The sequence below is a fragment of the Rhinolophus sinicus genome, chromosome 17 (genome assembly GCF_057876585.1).
Source record: "Rhinolophus sinicus isolate RSI-liver-muscle chromosome 17, RSI-T2T, whole genome shotgun sequence".
NCBI classification, from domain to species: domain Eukaryota; kingdom Metazoa; phylum Chordata; class Mammalia; order Chiroptera; family Rhinolophidae; genus Rhinolophus; species Rhinolophus sinicus.
The window spans coordinates 122,270,886-122,297,475 of record NC_142517.1 but is presented as its reverse complement, the minus strand read 5'-3'; the positions used below and the strand labels follow the sequence as shown (position 1 = coordinate 122,297,475).

General features: G+C 36.0%; 1 protein-coding gene across 5 annotated transcripts in view; it reads left to right on the top strand.

Moving 5' to 3' along the window:
* Positions 1-26,590, top strand: part of PTPN4 (protein tyrosine phosphatase non-receptor type 4) — a 174,235-nt gene that overhangs the window by 138,188 nt on the left and 9,457 nt on the right. For all 5 annotated transcript variants that reach the window (XM_074335257.2, XM_019715490.3, XM_019715489.3 and 2 more), the window contains 11 exons: positions 117-276; positions 3,206-3,289; positions 3,383-3,439; positions 8,521-8,677; positions 12,498-12,664; positions 13,463-13,553; positions 13,636-13,697; positions 17,166-17,312; positions 18,083-18,211; positions 21,287-21,435; positions 22,711-22,846. In XM_074335257.2, the coding sequence (XP_074191358.1) occupies positions 117-276; positions 3,206-3,289; positions 3,383-3,439; positions 8,521-8,677; positions 12,498-12,664; positions 13,463-13,553; positions 13,636-13,697; positions 17,166-17,312; positions 18,083-18,211; positions 21,287-21,435; positions 22,711-22,846 (1,339 nt within the window). The remainder of the gene's footprint in view (positions 1-116; positions 277-3,205; positions 3,290-3,382; positions 3,440-8,520; positions 8,678-12,497; positions 12,665-13,462; positions 13,554-13,635; positions 13,698-17,165; positions 17,313-18,082; positions 18,212-21,286; positions 21,436-22,710; positions 22,847-26,590) is intronic.

Below are 26,590 nucleotides of genomic sequence, written 5' to 3'. Positions count from 1 at the left end.
AGCCTGTCTCCTACTAGACATTGTAAATATCTGAGTTGTTTGACCCTAGTTTTTAAAATAACAGTTTTGTAAGACAATTTCCAAAATATTCATTCTTTTCCGTTTTTCCTATCTAGATCACAAGAGACCCCTGTTGATGGGCAGCCACCAGCTTTACCACCCAAACAATCGAAGAAAAACAGTTGGAACCAAATTCAATATTCACATTCTCAACAAGATCTGGAGAACCAGATTAATGAAACATTTGATGTTCCATCTTCCCCAGAAAAATCTACTGTAAGTAGCTTCAAATATACTCATTTCTTTGAAATTTTTAAATCAGAAATGAAATTTCTTTTGTACTGTGGCATGTTTTATCTGTAAGTTATAATACTTTCTCTTTTTCATTATATGTTTGCTCATGAATTGTGCCACAATATAATCCAATTGTGGAATTTCCTTTTATTATCATTTATAAAATGTTCATTGCTCTAGAAATTAATTCTTAACAAATTTATGTGGATTTTAATCTTGCAAAACACAGCATTTCCAGAACAAATGCTAATAATCTATTAAATACCATTAACTTTATTATATAATTCACTGAGTGCAGAGACTTTATCATTTTCATCAACCTTTTGAAATTGAGTACAAGTCCTTGGAGTATATGATCACTCTTTGTTCTACAAAATATACGTATGAATTATATTGATACTTTTGCCTTAGAGAACATGCTTTCACCACAACAAATGGTAAATTGTTAGAATCCTCTGATTTACGAACTTTTATTGCTTTCTCAGGTAGATGTAAATAAATCAAAAGTGAGATTGTCAATAAATTTAAAAAATACACTGTGTTCTTGGAGAAGTATAAGCACAGACAAAATATGAGTGTGTTTTGGGAATCTTTAAGGGACCTCGGGGAATAAAATAAGATGCAGGGAGAGGAGAATCCACAGCAGGTATTGGCAGCGCCAGAAGTTTCCGGTAGCCATGACACTCATGGCCCTCTCATTTGTTCACCTATAGCCCTCCAACATTAACTAAAGTTGAAAGGCCACAGGCAACACTCTGTTCTCCCACACTATTGCTCCACCACCACAGACATATCAACAGAGAGCAAAATCCTTACCAGAAATGGCAGTTTTAGTGCTATCTATGTGGTGATTCTTTTGTATCATTTATTCATTCATTGGTTCATAGTTGTTGAGGTCTTTCTGTCTGCTAAAGTACTTTGGTGGGTAGTGGGAATACAGAAACAAAACATGGTCCTTGCTGTTAAATAATCTACGTCTAGTTTGTTTTTCCATTCATGCAAAAATTACTTACTGAGTAACTGATATATTCAGTGCATTGTTATAGGCTTTGGGGCTATAACGGAATAAAATAGGAAAAAAAATCCCTCTGCCTTCAAGTTACTTACATTCTGGGGGATAAGGGCAAGACAAATAGTAAACAACGTAAATAGTTTAAACATATAGCATGTTAGATAATATAAATGCTGGGGAGAAACATAAAACAGGAAGGGGCTAAGGAATTGCAAGAGTAGAGTGCTAAATTACAATTTTAGGTAGTGTAAGCCGGTGGTAGCCTGAGTGCTAAGCCATGTCGGTTAGCTGAAGGAGTTGCAGGTACAAAGATGTGACTGATACGGCCAAGAAACAGCAAGGGAGTCAGTGTGGCCAGAGCAAAATACGCATATGAGGAGGAGACAGGTACGGGAGGGAGCCAGATCTTAAAAGTCGGTCTTACAACGATTTTGTATTTTAACCCTGAGTGAGATAGGAAGCAAATGGATATACAAATCTGAAGAGATAAGTCACGTGGTGTCACTTAAGTTTTAACATTATCACTCTGGCTGTTGTATTGAAAATAGACTGAAACCAGGATAGTAGAGATAGTTGTTACCAAGGTATAAAGTATTCCAAGCAATCAGTGGTGATTTGGACCAGGGTGGTGGGTGCAGAAGGAATGAGATGTGACTATATTTGGGGTATATTTTTAGATTAGAGCTAACATAATATGCCAATGGATTGGACGTGGAGTACTAGAGAAAGAGAATTCAAGGATGACAGCAAGGTTTTTGCCCTGAACAACTAGAAGGACAAAGCTGCCATTTACTGAGATGTGAAAGGCGACAGGTAGAGCAGGTATGGGGGGAATATCAGGATCTCAGTGTGGGACCTGTTAATTTGAGCTGCCTATTAGAAATCCATTTGGGGATAGGATTCTGGAATTGAAGGAGGAGTTACGACAATGAGAGCTGATGGCATGTAGACAGTATTTAAAATTATGAGACAGGAAGAAATCAACAAGGAAATGTGGTGTCTGTAGATAACTTAATAAGGTTCTAGAAATTGAGTATTTGGTCTTCCAAATAGTAAATATGAGGAAGACGAAAGAAACCAGCAAAGAAGATTAAGGAGATGCAGACAGAAAGGTAGTCAAATGGCTGATGGGAAGAAATCACAGAGATAGTAAACAACTTTGTCACATGCTACTGGTAAGTCAGGTAAGATGAGGACTGAGAATTGAACACTGAAGCAATGTGAAAATTTTGTGTGACCTTAATTGGAACAGTTTTGGTGGAGTGTTGGGGATGAAAACCGGACTCCAGAAGGATGGGATTAGAGGAAATAAAGACAGCAAATGTGGATAACACTTTCAAGAAGTTTAGCAGCAAGAGGAAGGAGAGAAATGGGGCAGGAGCTGGATGGGGAAGTAGAATCCAGAGGGAATTTTTTGGGTTTTGGGTTTTTTTAATGGGAGAAATAAGAATATTTCCCAGAAGACGGGGAAATGGATAATTCAGGAGAGTAGAGAATTGCTATAGCAATATTCTTGAGTATGGAAGAGAGGATGGGATCTAGAGCAAGCAAGTATGAAGACAGTTTGAAGGCAATAGAAGTTCTATAATTAGAAGTGATTATAGGGAATTCAAAAGTATATAAAAATAACTAATGCAGCTGTGGGGTTAAGGAAAGGCTTCCAAGAAGTGATCATCTCTGACCTGTGTCTTGGCGGATAAGTAAGAATTAGCCAAACACGTATCTTCAGAGAGCAAGCATAAAACATGGTAAGTGAAAGAAGCCAGTAACAAATGACGGTATACTGTGTGATTTCATACATGTGAAACATCAGCATACAAAAAAGCGTACTTCATGTATATGTGAAGGATAGATTATAAATGAAGAAAATTACAAGTTATTTATTTTTATGTTTTTAAGCCTAATGGTGGTATTCCGCACGATAATCTTGTTCTAATCAGAATGAAACCTGATGAAAATGGAAGGTTTGGATTCAATGTAAAGGTAATCTAAAATTTATATTGTACTCAGTTTTTAAATTAAGATGTTTCTGTTTCACTAATGTTTGTCTAATGTTTGATTTGTTTTGTTTTTAAGGGAGGATATGATCAGAAGATGCCTGTGATCGTGTCCCGCGTAGCGCCAGGAACACCTGTGAGTTACCTAATCTTGCAAGTAAATCCTATTTTCGAGAATATGAAATACAATAAATTTAAATACAATAGTATTTTTGTTAGTTTCAATACAGAAAAAAACCAATCATTTCTTTTAATTTGTCAAATTTCCAATGTTGGCTTAATATCTTAAATTGCTGGAAAGTTAGTTTTTGTTTATTCCCTGTCTATAAGAGATTTTAAAATCCTTGTCCCTACAAAGAAGCTGTTTATGTCTTTCAATGCTTCTAAAGTATGACCTCTTTAAACAGCAAAATGTAGACAGAGGTATATTTTTCATTTGCTGTTTATTTGCTTGTTTTTCATTTAGAATTGTTTACCTAGATACTATTTACGTACTCTATGTTTAAAAATTTTACTTTAAATAGAAATAATACCAGTGATTTTTTTTCCTCCTATAAGGACAATTTTTAAACTTCTTATTAACATTCTAAATAAAAGCAGAGATTTAGATACCCATTATAATGAATCCCCCATGCCCCTCATTCAGCGTCAGCACTCAATTACTTTATGCTCATCATAGGACAATTCTTAATTAACTATGGATGTATTATCTTTATTGCTCTTATATATAGCAGATATTGCTTTCAGTTTCCATTTATGTCGTTGCCTAAGTGGTCTTCAAGGACTTTTCGATCAGCACCCTTTGTCATTTAACTGTCCCCCACCCTAGGAAAAGTATGAACTAGCAGCCTGAGAGAGAGAGACCAGTTATGCTATTTCGGATGCTTTGCAGCAATCTCAAAGTTGGTTTGAAAATCACAGCCAAGATTGATTAGGGATATCATGATACATGGTTTTGGTTCTGGTTTTTAAGAACTTGGTTGGTTGCAAATAACAGGGTCCTTACTCATGGAATACCCCTGGTTTAGCATAATTCCAAAATTTATTGTAGAGCTATAGAGATTTCACAAAATCCAAGGACAGGAATGCAGTCGGCCCTCTAGAAAGAACTTTAAAAATCATCAGTCACTCTCTATTTTTCATCTCTCTTTATGTGAATGTTCCATTCTTGTGTCTCAGTACAAACCAATTTGTACACTAGATCAGCCTCATCAAGCCTCTCCAAGTAACATACTCTAAATACAAACAGTGTGCTTAGTAGCAGCTTCATGTCAAGTCCTGTAACATCACCACCACCACACACACTCTACCTTCAAATACAATTATGACTCCTAAATCTCTACTAAATAGAAATTGTTTAACTACCACTATTCTACTCCTTAGTCCATGTGGTCCGATATGACTGCTAGTAACTTCCAGGTTTACATATGACCAGCTCGGCAACCCAGAGTGATTAAACCTGTCCAAATTATAGACTCCTGGGAAGTAAACCAGTCATAGGTCCAGTTTGGATCAGATGTCCTCTTTTAAGCAAATTGTGTGGTCAGTGGGATCAGGACTGGATATGATATGTAAAATGACTCGAGTCTACTATGCATATGAAAGATGGGGACAAAGATGGGGGAAATAATCCAAAATTATTTATTTAGTATATGTTTAATGGGAAATATGTATGTGTTTGGGACTGCAAATGAGGAGATAAGATTGCTATATTTTCACCTATGGAGTAGAAAGTTAGATAACAACTAAAATAGAAAATTAAGAAAAACCAAATGGGGTTATTAGGAACAGATACTGAGGTAAAGGTAAAAGATGTAGCTAAAACGTTGAAAGACGTTGCCTCTAGAGCAGGGGAAGATGGTAGGGAAGAATACAAGAAATAGTTTCTTGTCTTAAAAATCTTACAGACCAATTCTTTAAACTGTGTGATGTATAACTTAGCTAAAAACAAAAATTTTAACTAAAACTTTTTAATCAAATGTGTATCTTTTGACCTCACAGTTCCACTTTTACTGAAACAGTTGGACTAGGGATCAAAAGATACATAAGGATGCTCGTTGTAGTATTATTTATAACAGTTAAAAATTGGGAGAAAATCAAAATACATATCATTAGACTTTGTGAAATAAATCATGCATTGCTTTGCAGCTATTGAATTGTTGGATGATGTAGCTCTACATCAGTATGGAAATATGTTTCTAAGATGGCGTTACGGGAAATGCATATTATAATTCCACATACATGTTTTATCCAGTTTTTTTAAATGTGAGCGATGTGCATTTAAAAAGCCTGGAAACATGCTTAAAATATTAACAGTGTTTCATCTAGGTAGTGGAATTACTGGTAATTATCACTTTCTTCTATTTTCCTTTTTTTAATTATCTGAATCATAACAATGAGCATGTATTGCTCTTACATTAGAAATAAAAATAAACCTTTTTTGTTATGCCAGTTGTAAGAGTCAGTGAATGACACAAAAGCAATATTGATTTTTCTGACCACTGATTGTGGATAGTTTTTAATTAAATCAAGGATGGTTAGGGAACATTCTACGGACAGGTTCATTTCCAAACAGAATTCTGTGACTCTAAATTTTCTTTTTAGGCTATAAAAATTATTGGTGATTTTTTTCCTTTCTGCCACCTACAACTATGTTTCATAAATACTGAGCTAAATTTGGAACAAATTAACACAGCAGAAATTTATAATTTCTATATTTTACTAATTAGAGACCATCACAGTCTTCCAATTGGATACCTCATTTTAAAGTGATTAGTAGAAAAGGACAGTGTAAATATTTTAATGTCTTTTTATATGTATTGGACACCTTCTGAAATGAATAAAATAATATCCAGTTAAAGTCATGTTTTATTTCCTATCTGATCATCTTTGAGCTAATAGCTGTTGCTCCAACAAAATTCATTTTAATACACAGTTTAAATTTGCCAGATCATGATGAAATGCAAATAAAAAATTATAAACATATCTGACAAAAGCAGATTAAGTATGAGAGAGTTCTATTCTCTTCAGTGGTAATGGGTAAAAAAAAAATCTCTGCATGTCATAGCATATTGGTTAATATACTCCCCTGCTAGTCTCAGTCCCTGAACTGGAAATATTAGTGAATGTCCACTTAGAGATTTGCAACTGTCTTCTCCCTAACTGTAGGCCACTTCCTCTTTTCCACCAACTGCACTATCCACAAAGTAAGGTGAGAGGATAACTTTCTGCTATAACCCATTACATTTCTCCCAGTACCATTAGTACCTCCCAATTCACTAGTCTTTGTACCTCAAATACATTTGTAAAAACGTGGGACCAGATTGGTACACAAAAGCATCACACTGCTAGCGCACAGGGTTATGTGAATGCCGTCTGCTCCACTACAAGAAGTAGAGCAAGAAGCAACCAGAGAAAATGATAGAACGTTAAATTTGAATTCTCCAGACCTTAACACTTTGCAAAGTTATCTCATTTTTATCTTCACAACTCTTCACAACTCTCACAAATAATTAAAGCAGATATTGGCTCCATTTTCAGAGTTTCAGGTGTCCAAAATCACACATTTCATAAGAAGTAGAGGAAAAACATGGCTCTTAGACCTGTGCTCTTTCCACTAATGATAATACCATGTTGGGTTTTATTGACTTTGTATTTATAGTGAATGTGAGTAGTCATGCTTTCGTTTCTTCAAGACTTTGCCACTGGAAGTTCCTTTTTTCTTTTTTTTCATAAGGTCCAACCAACCCTGTCATCATTTCCTTCTCTCTCTGACCTATCATCCTTCAAACTTGACTCCCATACGGCCTTATTACCGTGTTCCTGGAACATGCTGTCCATATTTCTGTTTATCTCTTTTACTTTGATTACTTGTTTTCTCAATAAAATACAGGCAGTCCTCACTTTGCACAGGTAGTGCAAGACCATAAAAATGACCATTCAAGCTGAAAGTACAAAGTGACCTTGATAATCACTGGGGGGAAATCCTGGTTGTTTCCATGAACCTTAATATTTTTATCAAAACATTAAAATCTCTCTACTCATTCATTCAACAATTAATGTATCGGGAAATAAAAAAAAACAATAAAATACATTCTCTTATTAATGTATAGGGAAATAAAAAACAATAAAACTAATACTGATTTAGTATCCTATAAGTCTAAACATTAGAAACATTGAGAATTTAAGTGTTTTATTTCTTTGTAAAAACTTATCACAAGTAGTTTGAACAGTGCTATGTCCCCATCGTGAAACTTAAGATACAGAGTGAGCATTCTTTCTCGCTTTGGCAAATTGTCATAATCCTGTCTAAGCTTGAATCCACGTCCAACATTTTGTCCTCTGCATTTTCAATGTTGTGAGATATTTCTAAGCACATCACTTCCTCATGGACGTCTTCCTCCTCCTCATTACAGCCACTGTCATCATTTATGTTAAGTTCACCGTCGCTAAATTTCTCACTATATACCTAGAATCTCCAAACAGTAGTCGTGTACATCATGTTTCCATCATCAGCTATTTCTTTTATAACTCCATTTACATTCAATATGAAATTCACTTCCAGCAGTATCACTTTTTGTTTCTTTGCTGCACTTTTAACTTTTTTGGCCAATTCCCTCTTTAGATTGTCCGTTGTTATGTAGGTTTATCACTGGGAGACAAGGAAGCAACATAAGTACATACTTTGCTGTCTCTGCATGAACTGAATAACAGGTGCATAGCTTGGTCACTGATCATGATCTATGTCTGTTATTTACATGGTGATGTTTAGACTATGAGCTAGCAGCAAAGTTTGTACTTCATGCAATTAATTATTCACAATTAGTATATCATGGTAACTGAAATTTGTACCATGTTGTTGGGAAACTGGTGTTATTTAAACTGTGATAACTGACATTTGTACATACCTGGATGGTACAAGCAAGGGCTGTCTCTAGCCACCTCAAGACTACTAGTCTTACCTGTATGTCTAAGCATATAATGGGGCATCCGGAAAGAAGCTGTTGAATGAAGAAGGAAAGAAATACATTATCTTCATGGGAAAGCTATATTTCTGCTTCTCTTTTTTTTTTTTTTTTTTTTTAATTTGGTAGTAGATGGATGCTTTTCTATATTAGTTTTAGTTCTCCTGTTGTAGAATCTATAAAAATAAATTTTCATGCTTTACTTTTAGAAAGCCATGTACAAATCTGAAACCTTATCTGCATTACATCACAGGCTGACCTCTGTGTCCCTCGATTGAATGAAGGGGACCAAGTTGTACTGATCAATGGTCGGGACATCGCGGAACATACCCATGATCAGGTTGTCCTGTTTATTAAAGCCAGCTGTGAGAGACATTCTGGGGAACTCGTACTTCTAGTTCGACCTAATGGTACGTACTCTACGCAGCACTGGGTATTTTTCATAATTCACTAGTATTTACTAGACATTGCAGCCAGAGTAGGCTTTTTAAAATGTAAGTCATGTCATGTCAGTTTCCTACTCAAAGCACAGTGGCTTCCATTCACTCTTGGAGTAAAATCCAAATTCTTGGCCCCCTTGCTTACCCCTCAGCCTGCTCACTCTCCTCTATTCTGTGCTGGCTTTCTTGCTGTTCCTTCTGCCTAAAATACTCTTCTTGATTATAGTATGGCTTATGCCCTCATTTCCTTCAGGTTTCTGCTCAAATGGCATCCTCAGAAAGTCCTTCTCTCCAGACTACCGTACCTAAAATGGCCTCCCTCTTCCCCCAGTTGCTCTAATAGTAGCAACTATTAATAGTTGCTCTAATAGGGTACTCAGTGAACAATTGTTGAATGAATGAGTAAATTTTGAACTCTGTTCTACTTTCAGAAAACTCTGAATCAAGCAGTAGTTACAGCTTTTTTTTTTTTAAATCCTGTCTGTGTTTTTAGTATGGTGATGCTGCTCTGGACAGCTGACCTGTTGATTCACAGAAACTTTCCTGCCGTCCGCGGACGCGCTGGCCCCTTTGCCGACTGCTTGAGTTCCTCTACAACAGTGTCAGAACAGCCTGTCTGTGGGAGCACTCCGTGGCTCCTGAAGCAGGTCGTTCCCCCTTGGATAGTTTGAACTATTAATTGAATGAAAAATCCAACTTCCTTCAGTCCTATTGTTCCTGATTCTATCACTTTGTGCTATGTACAGTAAATTTCATGCAGAATAAGTTTAATCCCTCTGCCTTCAGTTTTTTGACAATAGCTGGTTTTACTAGAAACTCGCCCCCTTTCTCCAGTTTAACAACCCCAGACCCTTCAGCCAGTGTGCACATGGCATTGTTTCAAGTTCCCTCAGCACTCCATCCATCTCCTCTGAGAAAAAATTCTTACAGATGTATTTTTCTAATTTTGTTCTTAACAGTTTTCTATTAGTCAGTTTTAGCCACCAGAGTAATTGTAGGTTAATGCTGTGTACCAGTTGTTGAAGAAAACCATGGAGAAGCAATTAGAACTCTATCTGTTCACCCACCATACCCAACCGTGTACATTTTTGCAAGAAAAAAAACACACAAAACTTATTTGGGTACGAATAGGCATTTTCATTTTATCTTCTCTACTTTGTGTTTTTCTCTTCGTGGTCTAGAATTTGCTTTCTAGGGAAATTCAAAGAACTTCAACAGAACATTCTATTTTGACTTTTCAAGGAACTCATTTATTTAGACCTGATACTGAGGTGATTCATTATTAGGCATTTTTTGTCACATAAAGCACTTAAATTATATACCAAGAATAGTATTCTCCCTATTTTGTTCTGTTTTCTCTTGATAACATACTAAAGAATTTACAATAATAGTAGTTTTTATGTGTTTCTCATATACCTGTACTCTTTTGTATATTCCCATTTAATTTTGGGGGGCAATATTGGGGGCCAGTGTGCTTCTCCAGGGCACAGCTCAGCTCCAAGTCCAGTTGCCATTTTCAACCTTTAGTTGCAGGGGGCACAGCCCACCATCTCATGTGGGAATTGAACCGGCAACCTTGTTGCTGAGAGCTCACGCTCTAACCAACTGAGCCATCCGGGCTGCCCTCCAGAAGCTCAGTGGCAGTTCGTTGTCTCCAATCTAGTTGTGGAGGGCGCAGCTCACTGGCCCATGTGGGAATCGAACCAGCAACCCTGTTGTTCAGAGCTCGCGCTCTAACCAACTGAGCTAACCTACCGCCCCTTCCATTTAATTTTTATAGCCATCCATTGAGATGAATTATCCCCAATTTATAGTTGAAGACACTTTGGCACCAACACATTCAGCTCACAAATTCATGAGTAGTACAGACCCAGAAGATGAACAGAAGTCCATATAATGGAAAAGTCGGGGCTTCTTGCAATTCAAATCACCTAATTTATACTTTAAATTAGAAGAAGAACCCACCTAGGACTTACTTCTTGACAAAAGATGTTTCAAATGTTATTTTATTGTCAAAATCTGGACTAAGACCTGTATTCACTTTCAGTGTGGGTGTGTCATATCTATTTTTATTTAAAATAACGAACAGCAGATCCTCAAATAATGTTTTGTTCAGCGTCATTTGTTATAACGTTGATGGGAAAAATGAAAACCATTCCTGGCCAGGGCCGCTGTCTATGTGGAGTGTGCACCTTCTCCCCATGTCTGTGTGGGTTTGCTCCAGGGACTCCAGTTTCCTCCCACATCCCAAAGACGTGCACATGAGGTGAACTGGCGTGTCTACATTATCCTTGTCCGAGTGAGTGTGGGGGTGTGTGTGAGCACGCCCTGTGATGGAAGGGCGTCCTGTCCAGGGTGGGTCCTGCCTTGAGCTGCCGGGACAGGCTCTGGCCGCCTGAGACCCTGAACTGGAATAAGCATGTTGGAAAAGAATTATCTTACTTGCCTTTATTAATTTTTCTTAAATGTATGTATCGCTCACATTTATTTCAATGTTTAATGCTAGAAGTGTTTTGGATCTTTATTTAAAAGTTTGGTGAGGTTTTTGTGACCAGAAATATATAGGAACTTAACTCTTGTTTATATCAATTAGCTCTAGTAAAACTGGCTTCATTGTATGTCATTTTGCTCCAATCAGTTTCTAAGAACCTACCAACGTTAAGGGAGGACGTGCTATATAATCAAACTTTAAAATTACGTTTGCCAAAAATATCAGAAAAACAAAAAGCTTGTTATTCTGGTCTTTCCCCTTTAAATCTTACTTCTTCTTAGACAAAATGCATTCATACCATTTTGTCTTTTCATTCATTTCAGAAATTTATTCTTCTCAAAAGTGCCTACATATCTGAGCAGGAACCAAACCTCTTTGACAAGGACACTGGCGACCCATAGCTTGGCTGCATCCTTTAGAAAGCTGTATTCTGCCTTTCCTCCCCGCCCCCCCTCCTCCCCTAACCACCACCATGGAAGTCAGGATTTTGCAGGAGCAAGGGGTCCTATGACCTCCCCTTCCTTCCTAGACCACTTTTTTCAACCCTCAGTTCTCTGTCCAAATAGCTCTGAGCCCACTCCTGGGCCTGTGTGGCCATTTTCCCACGTCCGTTCTCCCAAGGTGGCTCACATGATGTATGTACTCCCAGGCCAGCAGGGTGGCTGAGAGGCAGCAATTTGGAAAGGTGTGTAGAACAAGCTTACATATGGACTGGGATGTTCCTGTTCATGTTCACAGGCTCCCAGGTGTAAGAACGGAGCTGAGGGTGGGGAGAAGTAGTAGGATGGGCCATAGGCCAGAGTCTAGGGTCTGGCTCTCCTCACTGCCATGACCATGAGTTCTGGCCTACATTCGCATTTGAACAATGGTCTCCCGGTTGTTTTGTACATATGTCAAGGAAAAGGGATAAGACATATTTGTTCAATTTATTTGTAACCTTTCAAACCTAGACATACGGTATATAGGCCTCTATTTGTATGCTTGCCCTAGGTCCCACAGATTAAGGGCAGGGCTCTGCAGAGCTGCTTCTTGGCAGCTCCTCGTTTTCTTCATGTCTCCTCAAGTTACAGATATTTTTAGCAATATGGCCAAGAACCCTTCTTTTCCCCAAAGGTGTAGAAAAACTCAACTCCACAGCTACTCTTCATCCCTACACTGTGGCACCAAACTCAGACCTGATGAATTAAGAATAAATGAATTATTTTTCCTGCCACATAAAGAATAGATATGGTAAATTCCTTTCATCAATTCATTAAGATTTCCATATGGCTCTTTTGTGTTTTTTGTTTGTTGTCTTAGCTATATATGATGTAGTGGAAGAAAAGCTAGAAAATGAGCCAGACTTCCAGTACATTCCTGAGAAAGCCCCACTAGATAATGTCCATCAGGATGACCATTCCTTGCGTGAGTCGATGCTCCAGCTAGCTGAGGGGCTCATCACTGGAACAGTCCTGACACAATTTGATGTAAGTAATGCGGTATGGTTTCTTAGCTGCCTTATCTGTCAGTTATAATTTACACACTAAAATGGTATTCTGAGAAATACTTGACAGAAAAAGAATTCTAAAATACAAATTTTTAAAATTGCTCCCAAAATACTAGCCATGGTTACATAAATAGATGTCTAAGTAAAAGAGAGGAATAAGGAGATTTTATACATATGTCATCAAACTAAATTATTTTTCTGTAAATAGCTGTTTTTATGACAGTTGGCAGATGAAGATAAGCTATTGTAGACTTCAAAATCCTGAGTTAAAGGAAAATAATTTTTGTACCTTGTCATATTTAATCCTCTAATTTTTGTCAGTGTAGTTGGCCATCATTAATATTTGTTGCTTGGAAGTATATGTTATAGATAAGTGACTATAAACATTTGTGACTAAAAAACACTTAGGGTGTGTCAGTTTTTCTTGTAAAAAGTCCTCGGTTCATGTACTATAACATCTGCAAGCTAAATGAAAGCTAAATATTTTCTATTTGCTATTCAAAACTGAAGGTACTTCATTTTTGTGCTGTAAGCAAAATTGTTCTAACTTGTTTTACCATTCTTCAAAATATGATATACAGTTCATATCGGAAATTGTGCAGAATTCAGCTTTGCAAATCTGGTTTAATATCCTGTTAGTCTAAGGTATCTCATTGTATAGATGAAGTATTCTAAGGAAAAAACCTGTTTCTTGTTAGCATAGACACAAGTCTGAAAAACAAAACAAACTCTTGATGGCTTGCTGGACTTGTCTTGTACTTTTTTTTTTTTTTTTTAGCAACTGTATCGGAAAAAACCTGGAATGACAATGTCTTGTGCCAAATTACCTCAGAACATTTCCAAAAATAGATACAGAGATATTTCGCCTTGTAAGTATCTATGATCTCTGCATGTTAAGTTTAATCTTTTAACATTACTTTATTAAAACATTCTTTCTTTGAAATTTTTCAGATGATGCTACACGGGTCATTTTAAAGGGTAATGAAGACTATATCAATGCAAATTATATAAATGTAAGTTTATTTTTATTGTGTCTTTGTCATTGGTATAAGAGGGACCACTTATACCAATGCATAAACTTTGGCACTTATTCCTCTGCTAAAAGCCTAACGTTGACAGAATATTAAAATTTTCATATATTGAAAAATATTATTAAATTAATGTTAAATAGTTTGGTACTGCATGTTAATATACAAGTACACATACAGCAGTGGAATGGAATAGTCTAGTCCTGAAATAAAGAGTAGAATTTTGTTTATGATCTAGATAGCCTTTTAAATCATTGAAGATAAAACAGATTACCTAGTGAATGGGTTAGGTCTGTTGTCTAGAATATATCATGTAAGGAGCTCCCCCCTCTTGGGGGGAGAAAGGATTATTACTGTTTTCCTTAAGTTTGTAATATAAAAAATGTCAAACATACAGAAGTAGAGGAAAAAGTAGAATGAACTTTTATATTTATATACACATCACTCAGCTTCATCAATTATCATTCATAGCCAACTTTGTTTCACCTGTAACCCTACTACACCCCCATTTATCCAGACTGTTTTGAAACAAATCCATACATCATATCATTTATCTATAAATAGTTTACCTACACAGTCTTGATGCCAACATACATGTTAGATATATCAGAATATCAATGTAAGAAATGGAATCATGAAATAACTTGGAGGAAATATGTTGGAATTGTTTAAAATCTCAGAAAGTGGAAGGCTTTTCTAAGCTTAGAAAACAAGTCTAAGTTATAAAGAAAAGATTGGTGAATTTGTCAATGTAAAAATTTTAATATGGGGGATGCTTAAAAAGTACTAAAATGAAATGACAAACTGAATTTTTAAAATACTACAGAGGGCTTATTTCTTCAATATACAGAATAAATGAATAAGAAAAATAAATTAATAAGAAAAATAAATACAATGAAAGTAATGAAGGATATACAAAGATAGGTCACAGAAAAGGAACTTCAAATAATGTTTAAAAAAATGTTATGGTACTTTCAAATCTGTACAAAAGTAGAAAAACTAGTATGAAGATCCCCGCCACCATAAACCTGTTACCCAGCTTCAAGAACTATCAACAAATATCCGATCTTACTTCATCTAACACCACCCCCCTAGATAATTTATTTAAAGCCTAAATATATCACTTTTTGTAAATGCAGTCAATTCTTGTTATTTGCAGTAGTGATAGTCTATAAAGTCTTCATTAACCCTGAATTAGCAAATACTGAATTCTTGCTCCAAGGGGAAATAGAGGGTTAAATTCCCATGAGCCTCTATTGGCAACATTTTTGTCAGGTAATCAGTACATAACCTTGTTTCTGTTTGAACTTACCGTATTTAGTACATGTTGATCAATAAACTTTGAACTCACAGCCAACAGGACTGTAACTCATGCCTGAAGGAAGCTTATCTAAGACATGTTTCTTCTCCGTGAGGCATATCGCTTCTTACACTTAGAAGACTAGACAGCAATTCAGTACTACCCTTGGGGACCATTTTAACCAGTGAAATCACCACCAAGCACAAAAATTCAAAAACATGGCACTAAATAGACTGCAAAAAGTACACTTATTTATGGTATGTGAACAGAAACAAGAAGACAGAACCATCTCTCATTCAACATTCACTGGAAATGTACACATTCAGTCGCTCCAATTTTTCACCTTTTTGGACATGTTTGTAAATAACCGTGAAAGCTCTACAAGTATTTTAGGGTCATAAATAAATTTTAGCAAGTAGGCAAATTTGCAAATACATAATCTCTGAATAATGAGGATTGACTATTTTAGTATGTATCTCTGCGGACCCTTTTTTATTTAGTTTTTTAGCAAAACCACAATACCGTTATAACACTTAGAAAAAAATAACAATAATAGTTAAATAATACACTCAACTTAATTCACAAAAAGAAAAGTACAAATCAAAACTGTAAGGAATTACCATTTTTCGCTTATTAGATAGAAATATCAAAAAGTTTGATAATACCATATATAAGTCTTTCTATATCCTTTATCTGAAGCCTCGGAGTCAAATATCCTTTGGAATTTAGAATTTTTTGGATTTTTTTAAGGTTATTAAGTGCATATGCTATATATTATATAGGTAACATCCCCACCAGGCTATGAGACATTGCCCTTTAATCAGTATGTTGATATTCAACAGCAAACTATGGATAGTTCCAGTAATTGGGACTAATACAGACTGTAAGTAGTCTTAAATCAGTTAAACTCAGGTATTGCTGTCAAATCAGTTCAGGTAAAGTCAAGTATACCAAAAGAAAAAGACAAACTTAACACTTTAGAGCATTGGGAGTTTCAGAATTGTGGATCAGGGATTATGACTATATTAAGAAGATTATCAGGAAATAAGCATTCCTCATTGATTATTGGCGAAAATATAAATAGTACAACCTCTTTGAAGAGCAATTTGGCACTAGCTGTGAAAATTTTGAATGCACGTACTCTTTGATCCAGCATTCTCATTTCTTCCTATTGTCCATACAAATATGTTTATGTGCGCAAAAATGTTAGGTTTACAAAAGTATTCAGTACAGCTTTGTTTATGGTAGCAAATAGGTTAGCAACTTAAATGTTTGTTAAATAAAATATGGTGTATTTACACAGTATAGCCATTAAAAAGAATGAAATTTTATTTACTAATCTGACATGGTCTCAAAGATTAAGTGGGGGAAAGAAACAAAATGCACAGCAACATTACGTTTTACAGGAAAAAAGGGAAGATAGTTTTGCATGTTCATTTGGGTATGGTATATAGAATATATCTGAAAGGATATACTAGAAATTAGAAAAAACGATTGCTCTCTGGATATAAACTGGAGGCTAGGATGGAAGAGAGACTTTCTCTATTCACCCTTTAATATTCTTCCAATTGCCATGTGCATATGTCACCTTATCTTCTTAATTTAATTTCAAAATAGAGTAGGATGATGACTCATCTTCCCCAAATACTCATAATCTTACTGCTTTCTAAAAATAATGAATTTAAAATATTTTTCTAATATTCTTTTATTATGTATACATATATGTATACATAAGTACATATTTACATATATGTTATATATGTGTATACATAAACATGTAAAATCTAAACTCAAACAAATGGCAGAACTTTCTGCTTCTCACAGATTTTACTAGTAAGTGTTTAGAGATAAATATTTTTTATTTCTGTACCAAGTTTCTGCCTCTGAAACCAGGTTCTCTGTAAAACCGCTCTTAAAACCATAACAGTGCTTTGGAAAATACTTAAATTTCTGTTTTCACTAATTACTGGCCATTTCCAAGAAATTTCTTTTACAAATAAAATAAATTGTTGATGAAGATTTGTTTTACTGATTTTGCATTTTATTGAGATTAGTTGTATTCAATTACCACTTAGTGGATGATTTTCATATGCTTGATCCTAGTAAAAAGTAATAATGCAGAAAATCTTATTTTTGTGTCTTATTCTGTTTAGATGGAAATTCCTTCTTCTAGCATTATAAATCAGTACATTGCTTGTCAAGGGCCATTACCACACACTTGTACAGATTTTTGGCAGATGACTTGGGAACAAGGCTCTTCCATGGTTGTGATGTTGACCACACAAGTTGAACGTGGCAGAGTAAGTCATACTTGAATCTTACACATTTCTTGGGCTTTTTCAAATTACATTGCATATACTATAGTCAAAATATTCACGTTACTGTCGTCTTTTTTGTAACTTTTAAATCCATAGAGGACAGAAAGTGGATTAGTCGTCGTCTAGGTCCAGAGTGGGATAAGGGGAATGGGATAAAGAAATGCACCGTGAAGACTAATGGGTATGGGATTTCTTTTGGGAGTAATAAAATGTTCTAAACGTGATTGTGGTGATGGTTGCAAAGCTCTGTGAATAAACTAAAAAAAATTGAAGTGTGTACTTTAAATGGGTGAATTGTATGATATGTGAATTGTATGTCAGTAAAGCTATTTTTTAAAACCCTAGTTATGAAAATAAATGGATTGCGTTTGGCATTTTAGTTGAAGATTCTTTCATTGTTAACTTAAATCTAAAAGATATCAAAATTAGTGCACCATTTTGCCATCCTCATAGTATTATAATAATTGATTCAGGCAAAAATTAATCATAAATAGTAAAACCCTGGGTGAAAGCTTGTTGTAAACAGGATATTTGCAGTCTCAAAATATATCCAAACAATTAGTATACAGAGACAAAAAAGGCAAAGAGGAAATGTTTATAGTTGGCAGATCTAGGTGAAGCATGTATGAGAGTTCATTCGAGTATTCTTGTAACTTTTCTGTAAGTTTGAAAGTTCTTAAAAATTAAAACGTTTTAAAAATTGGAGAACCTAAATTATATGTATATATGTATTTTAAATCTATTGATTTCAGGTTAAATGTCACCAGTATTGGCCAGAACCCACAGGAAGTTCATCCTATGGATGCTACCAAGTCACCTGCCACTCAGAAGAAGGAAACACTGCATATGTCTTCAGGAAGATGACACTATTTAACCAGGAGGTAGGAAGGCAAGGAAGATATTCATTAGGACTGTTACGTTCAAGGGGAAGGCTTTGGAAGTGGAAAATGGTTTTAGTCTGAGTGCTGGTACTAGGAAATATTTCAAATTAGTGAATTATTTGATTGATTGGGATGCTTTGAAATCTCATGAATTGTATTTTCCTACTATAATAAATGTATTTCCAGTTTCTGTGGGTAAATATGAATAGTCAGGAAAAAAGAATCTAGTAAATAAATAGTTATTACTCTTAGTACTTTGCCTATTCATAAAAATTATACCAGAGGTAAGTTTGTTAATCAGTTTTTTCCTCCAAGTAATATCAATAAAGTATTTGAGAACATCTGTAGAAATGAAAAGAACAATTGTAAGCTGTCAAAATATTCCCCTTTTTCAAAGATGTAAAGGAAAGAAATTTCAGTCTCCTCGGTATTAAGGGGAAAAGGTCATAGGCAAGACCCTCTGATAGCAGATAGAGTATAGCTTTTTAATTTCTACTTCTTCTTACTGCCACCTGGGTCACTCACCTTGGCTTCCAGAGCCAGAGCCAGAAATGGAAACTGATTAATAAATGATGGCTGAATAAACCAATTGGAAGATGTGTGTGGAGGTTGGCATGCTGCTAGTCATGTCAGGCTGTTAGAGACAGTGCACCACACTTTCACTGCCTGCAGCTACATATTCCCCTGCCACACACCTTTGGTTTTGAATGTGGCTGGAAGAAGAAACAATCACTAGAGAAGAAGAGCAAACAGCACAAGCTATGAAGACCCAGGCCCATCCATCCCATCAATGGTTAAGCCTTTGGAAATGAGAATGCCATTCCCCCCCAGCCCCTACCCCTGAGTATGATTAAAGGAGCCAAGCAAGTTAGAGCCTTACTGACCAAAACGGAAGGAGCTAGAAGTTGTGCTGATTTCTGTTAAAGAAATCTGTCCTTGAGTAAAGTTAAAGTTACAAGAAATAAAATATTAAAGTTTCAAAATCTGATGGGCTAGAGATTCTGTCAGAATGAATTTAGTGTTTAGGGACATGTACTGTATAGCTCATGGTCTAATATAACAAGGCAAGCTAATAAGATATGTCTTCACTTTCTCAAGTAGATATGAAAGATAGGCTGTATATGGTTGCATAAAATAATATTTATCTCTTCAACATAGTCTCTATTTTGCTGGACCTATGCATTGTCCACAGCCATTTTATATACTATATTGGCTTTATTTGCAAACCCTGAGTACCTCAGAGCTATGCTAAAACTCAAATTCGTTTCTAAAGTTTGACCCAAATATAATTGGGAAAATAAATTTGCTATCATAAATACATACATACATTGATGAAGAGACAGATACTACCCCAAAACTTAATAAAATATAATTTTACATTACCTGTTCTTGTAGGTTATTGGTACCATTAAATTCTTTTGTTAACAATAATCAAGGTAGTCTGTATTAGATACACTTCAATTCACTTTACAGAGTTACAGGATTCTTTTAGTTGTAGTTATTAAATTTTACTGAGGTATCTTTGGGAATTCTTCTTTCATTAGTCCCTTACTTAATTACCTTTTACTTTCATGATCTTTTCTGGAAATTCCCTTTAATGTAAATGACAATAACAAGATTCATTGATGAATGACTATAGCTACCAATTATTAAGCATATGATTCCAAACAGCTGATTGGGAGATTTATAGGTCCTCTCATAAAATCCTTTCAACATAAGACTATTCCTTTGAGGTATAGATGTTATTTCATTTTCAGCTGAAGGAAGTGCCTAAACTGACAGAGTCGAGATGTATAAATCCAGTGTCTTTTTCTCTGTTATACCAACTCTTGGCTCCTAAAAAAGAATTAAGCCCTGATTTGAATTTGTGTTCTTATGATCTTCAGTTTTTTTGTTTGTTTGTTTTTGTTTTTAAAGATTTTATTGGGGAAGGGGAACAGGACTATTGGGGAACAGTGTGTACTTCCAGGACTTTTTTTTTTCCAAGTCAAGTTGTTGTCCTTTCAATCTTTGTTATGGAGGGTGCCGTTCAGCTTCAAGTTGTTGTCCTTTCAGTCTTAGTTGTGGAGGGCACAGCTCAGCTCCAGGTCACAGCTCAGCTCCAGGTCCAGTTGCTATTGCTAGTTGCAGGGGGCGCAGCCCACCATCCCTTGTGGGAGTCGAGGAATTGAACTGGCAACCTTGTGGTTGAGAGCCCGCGCTCCAACCAACAACTGAGCCATCCACGAGGCAGCTCAGCTCAAGGTGCCGTGTTCAATCTTAGTTGCAGGGGGCAGAGCCCACCATCCCTTGCGGGACTCAAAGAATTGAACTGGCAACCTTGTAGTTGAGAGCCTACTGGCCCATGTGGGGATCGAACCGGCAGCCTTCGGAGTTAGGAGCACGGAGCTCTAACCGCCTGCGCCACTGGGCTGGCCCTGATCTTCAGTTTTTAATTTATGTTTACTTTCAGATTTTGTTTTCCTGATCTTCCATGATTTCACTTGTGTTTTTTAGGATTAGCCCAACTTTGTTCATAATTATTTTTTCGCTTTGCCATTTTTGTTCAACGAGTTCTTTAGTTTTCTTAAACATTTTTCTAGAACTTAACTTGTTTTTGCCTGTTTACTTGATTATCATCTTAAAAAATACTTCACAGGGGGCAGCCGGTTAGCTCAGTTGGTTAGAGCATGGTGCTCTTAACAACAAGGTTGCTGGTTCGATCCCTGCATGGGCCACTGTGAGCTGCACCCTCCACAACTAGATTGAAACAACTACTTGACTTGGAGCTGATGGGTCCTGGAAAAACATACTTAAAATAAATTTTAAAAAGTTAAAAAAAATACTTTACAAATAGAGAAATTGAGTTATAAGAAAAGTAATGGTCCAAGTAGCGATACTTAAATGGATACAACTATTTCTGTAAAATGAATTCTTTCTTGTTGAAATTTTGGGTTTTATTGAGTGTATATATTACTTTGGGGGAATAGTGGGAGTAATTTCTTTTGCTTTGCTTCTAAAATTAAAATGACATGAATGTTTATATTTTAAAGGTAATTCCTAAGTAAGGGTACATAATTTTTCATTTACACTTAGAAAAATGAGAGTCGTCAACTCACTCAGATCCAGTACATAGCCTGGCCTGACCACGGGGTTCCTGATGATTCAAGTGACTTTCTGGATTTTGTTTGTCATGTACGAAGTAAGAGGGCTGGCAAGGAAGAACCTATTGTTGTTCATTGCAGGTATTCTATTTTCTGTCCTTTATGATTGAATAGCTGACTAGATGTCATTTTTAAAAGGGAATGTGTAGTTTATTTTATCCTTAAGTTGTGATTTTCACTATAGAGAGAACTCAAAGCTATGCTCTGAAGGTAGAAGACAAAGGATATGTTCACTATATATGATTGGTAGAAACTTTATCACAGGAAGTAAAAACAATATTTTGAACTGATTCTTAGAAGCTTGTCTTTTTCATAGTTTAACATCTCTGGAATTGGGATGTGTGTTCCATTGATGGTATCTTAGACTTGATGAAATACAGTAATGTAGGCACTTGGTTGCAGGCTAAGGTTGAGAATTCCCCCACCCACCAGGTACTCCTTCCTGGCCTGTGGCCCCTCTCGGGACCTGGGTGAGTACTCTCACATGTCTTGGAATTGGCCTACCCAATACCAGCATAAGATACGCCACTTTTAGGAGCTCCAGGTAAATAGTCATAGTCTGTCCTCCTTTCCTTTCAGACTCATGCCCCATCTTCCCTTAAAAGGCCAGGTCTAGTGACTCCAGCCTTCACTGACACCAACTGAGAGATTAGGAGAGAGAAATTATTTTCTCCCCATCCTGCCACCTCTGTTAAGTGACTTACTCAGGGATGTATTGAGGTATCTCTTTATTCTTAAACTTGCCAGCACTTTTTAAGAGCAGACTTTCAAATTATCAAAAACAGATTGTAGACCACATATTTGAGAGACAGAATGGCAGGAATGGTAAACACGTTTGGCCATTTTCTATCCTAAGGGTCCAATGTCCACTATATCCATGTTCACAAAGAAGACTTCAAAAAGTTGGTGTGGACTTTCTCAATGGTAAAGTTTAGTCCGAATTAAATTTGCCTTTAAAAACTGACTTGACTGTGTAAAATACTATCTTTCGTGTATTTAATGATAGATTATTGTAATTCTGTTATTTTACATTTTAAAGTAAGGTTACTCCAGTAAATTTCTATACCTTGTTCATATTTTAAAAACTGAAATGTAACTTTTGTAAAATAATATTTTTACAACTATCAGTGGGGGGGAGAGTGGATACAAACCATTTTAATCTGTACTAAATGTGACTTTTTTTTCAATTTTCAAAATATTTTCTAGTTGGCCTGCTGCCTTTGTAATATTAAACATTAAAATCAAATTGTTCTTCTACTATACTGTGGTTCAATACTTTAATTTTCTGCACAAAATCCACAGAAGTATTAACGGAATAGTGTCAGTAAGACCTTGCCTCATATTTGTCTTTTTTAGTGCTGGGATTGGAAGAACTGGGGTTCTTATTACTATGGAAACAGCCATGTGTCTCATTGAATGCAATCAACCAGTTTATCCACTAGATATTGTAAGAACAATGAGAGATCAACGAGCTATGATGATCCAAACACCTGTAAGTACTGTACTTCACGTATAAGTGTGTATTCTCAACATGGGGATTTTTGTTACCACTGTATATTCCAAACTATGTTTTTAGCTTTTTGATTCCCCTGCCCAGAGCTAATAACCCCCAAGGGTTGTGAAATACAGCCCATTACCAAATCCGGCCTGCCACTTGTTTTTGTAAATAAAGTTTTATTGGAATACAGCTATGCTCATTCATTTACATATTGTTTATGGCTGTTTTCACACTACAATAGCAGAGTTGAGAAGTTGCAACAGACACCATCTGATCTGTAAAACCAAAAATATTTACTATCCAGTCTTTTACAGAAAATGTTTGTCAACACCACCCTAGCAAGTTAATTCTTGAGTGCTTAAACAGAATTGCCCTATGTTACGTAGTCAAATGGAATGCTAGGAATGATAGCATCTCTGACCTGGAGAATCTTGATAGACCTGCTGTCAGTGAAACACCTGTGGTGAAATTACCTTTTCCACGTAAGAACTTCAATTGCAGCAACAACATGAATCATAGAAATTAAGCTACTAACTTACTGCATTCTTCAATGACTCTGAATAATGTTCTAGGACTCAAAAGAGGAATCATGGAATTTTAGAGTTAAAGTTAAGATTACTTTTTCTATAAGCCATTGTGAAATGTTAGCATTGTCAGCGGCATTAAAGTTACTGAAATGAGCTGACCTATATGATCTTATAAGTGCCTGTCATTGTTTTAGCTTTAAATTATAGAAAATTTCAAACACACAAAAGCAGACAATATAATATAATGAACATTATGTTGAGTACTCAGACCCAACATTTGCCATATTGTGTCATCTATACGGCCACGTATTCTCCCCATATTTGAAGCAAATCCTAGACATCATATCATTTTTGTCTATAAATATTTTAGTATATATGTCTAAAAGACAGGGATTGTTTTTCCCTCTAAACAAAATCATAATACCACTATCACATCTAAGTATAATTAACAGTAATTCTTTAATATTATCAAGTAACCAGTATTCAAATTTCCAGTTATCTCATAATTCATATCTTTTTTTTATTTTAGAACAGCCTTATTGAAATGTAATTCACATACCATAAAATTTACCATTTTAAAGTGTACAGTTCAGTGGTTTTTCGTATATCACAGAATTTTGCAACTGTCGTTACAATCTAATTTTAGAACGTTTTCATTACCCCCCAGAAAAACTTCATACCCATTTTCCCTAATACCTTCCCCAGTTTCCCCCTGACCCAGCCCTAGGCTACCACTAATGTACTTTGTCTCAATAGGTTTACCTGTTCTGGACCTTTCAGATGAATGAAATCATACAATGTGGTTTTTTGTGATTGGCTTCTTTTAATTAGCATAATATTTAAAGGTTCATGCATTCTGTAGCATGTGTCAGTACTTCATTCCTTTTTTTGGCTGAATAATACTCCATTTTATGGATATACCACATTTTGTTTGTCCATTCATCATCTGTTGGTAGACATTTGAATTGTTCCCACTTTTTGACTGTTACGAATAGTGGTGCCATAAACATTTGTGTATGTTTTTTGGACTTTCAATTCAATTTCATTGATTTGTGTGTATATTCTTAATGCTGGTATACTGTCTTGATTACTGTAGCTTTGTAATAAAATTTGAAGTCAGGATGTGAATCTCCCAACTCTGTTCTTTTTCAAGACTGTTTTGGCTATTCTGGGTCCCTTGCATTTCCATGTGAATTTTATAATCAATTTGTCCTTTCTGAAAAAAAAGCAAGACGGGTTGAATTAAATCTGTAGCTCATTTTGGGAAGTGTTGCCATCTTAATGATATTCCATCTTCCAAACCATGAACATAAAATGTCTTTCCATTTATGTCTTTTTAAATTTTTTTCAATTATGTATTGTCATTTTCAGTGTGCAAGTCTTGCACTTCTTTAGTTAAATTTATTCTTAAGTATTTTAGTATTTTTGATGCTATTTGAAGTGGAATTTTTTTCTTAATTTCATTTTAGGACTATTCATTGCTTGGGAAATAAAATTGATTTTGTATATTGATCATGTACCTGACACTTTGCTGAAATTGTTTAACTGTAATAGTTTTTTGTGTGTGAAAGTGGATTTCTTAGGATTCTCTCTAAATAAGATCATATCATATGCAAATAGAGATAGTTTACTTCTTCCTTTCCAATTTAGATACCTTTCTTTTTTTTAAGAGATTTAGGAAACATATAAACCAATCAAAATGTATGGACCACATATGAATCCTGACATACTGTAAAAACAAAACTCATTATGTATGATATGGTCCAGCAGTTTGACTTCTGGTTATATATCAAAAAAAAAAAATGAAAGCAGAGTCTCAAAGCAGCCTTGGATGAGCAATGCCTGTACCATTAATTCATTGGGCTTTCAGAATGATGATACCCTGTCATTCCTTGTTTATTGATTAGCTGGACTGCTTCTTTAAAGAGGTTAATCAGTGGCACACTCTGTGTAGGAAAGGCATGCTTTCCCTTTACAACTTTTCAATATAATGAAATATAATGAAAAGTTCAATACCTCTCCCAGTGGTTTACTTCGTTTGTTTTGACATTATTTTGAAATCGTGGATTTATACATAATGTGATATGTTTCTATCCATTGTAGTTATGATTTTTTTTTTATTGGGGAAGGGGAACAAGACTCTATTGGGGAACAGTGTGTACTTCCATGACTTTTTTCCAAGTCAAGTTGTTGAACTTTCAATCTTAGTTGTGGAGGGCGCAGCTCAGCTCCAGTTCCAGTTGCCATTGTTAGTTTCAGGGGGCGCAGCCCACCGTCCCTTGTGGGAGTCCAACCTGCAATCTTGTGGTTGAGAGGATGCACTCCAACCAACTGAGCCATCCGGGAGGCAGCTCAGCTCAGCTCAAGGTGCCGTGTTCAATCCTAGTTGCAGGGGGCGGAGCCCACCATCCCTTGCGGGACTCGAGGAGTTGAACCGGTAACCTTGTGGTTGAGACCCCACTGGCCCATGTGGGAATCGAACTGGCAGTCTTTGGCATTAGAAGCACGGAGCTCCAACCGCCTGATCCACCTGGCCACTGTGCGGGCCCCTGTAGTTATGATTCTTAATGATGCCTAAATCGTCCCATTTTTGGCCAGTGGGAGCTATTTAGCTTGGCTCCCGAGCCTTTTTGTAAAGACCTGAGTAACTTTGATAGCTTCCTTGCCATCAGTAAAGATATTGAGGCCCCCACTTGTATACTTCGTGCCCCCAAGTTAGAATCTGTAATTTCTCCAAAAAGTACTGGTTCTTTTTATTGAGAAATTATTCTAGGGAGCACCTCTGAGCACTAGAGTGGTTTATAGTTTTTTGGTTAGTGTTAGTGTTTGTCTCTAGAAATCTTCCAACTGCCAGAGGTAGGAAAACAACTTATGAATCAATACTGGTGCTTCCAATACACAGAACCACATTGTTTTTACTTAACGTCTTTTACCTTACGTTTATCGCCTTTCTTTAACAAACATGCTGGTTCTCTACAATTCCAGCGATGAAAGACTTAGAATACCACAGTGTTAGGTCTCTGAATGTTAGATCTCAGAGACCTTGACTTACAGATAGAGCCATGTCTGCAAGAAAACAACAAAATGTCTGTTGGCCTGCAGGCAGTCAACATTTTCTGTTTAAACAATGCTTCCTTGTCAGCACAGCCCCTATAAAACCCTACTCACCCCTTCCTTCAGGGCTGAAAATCTCCCTTAGACGTGCAGCCCA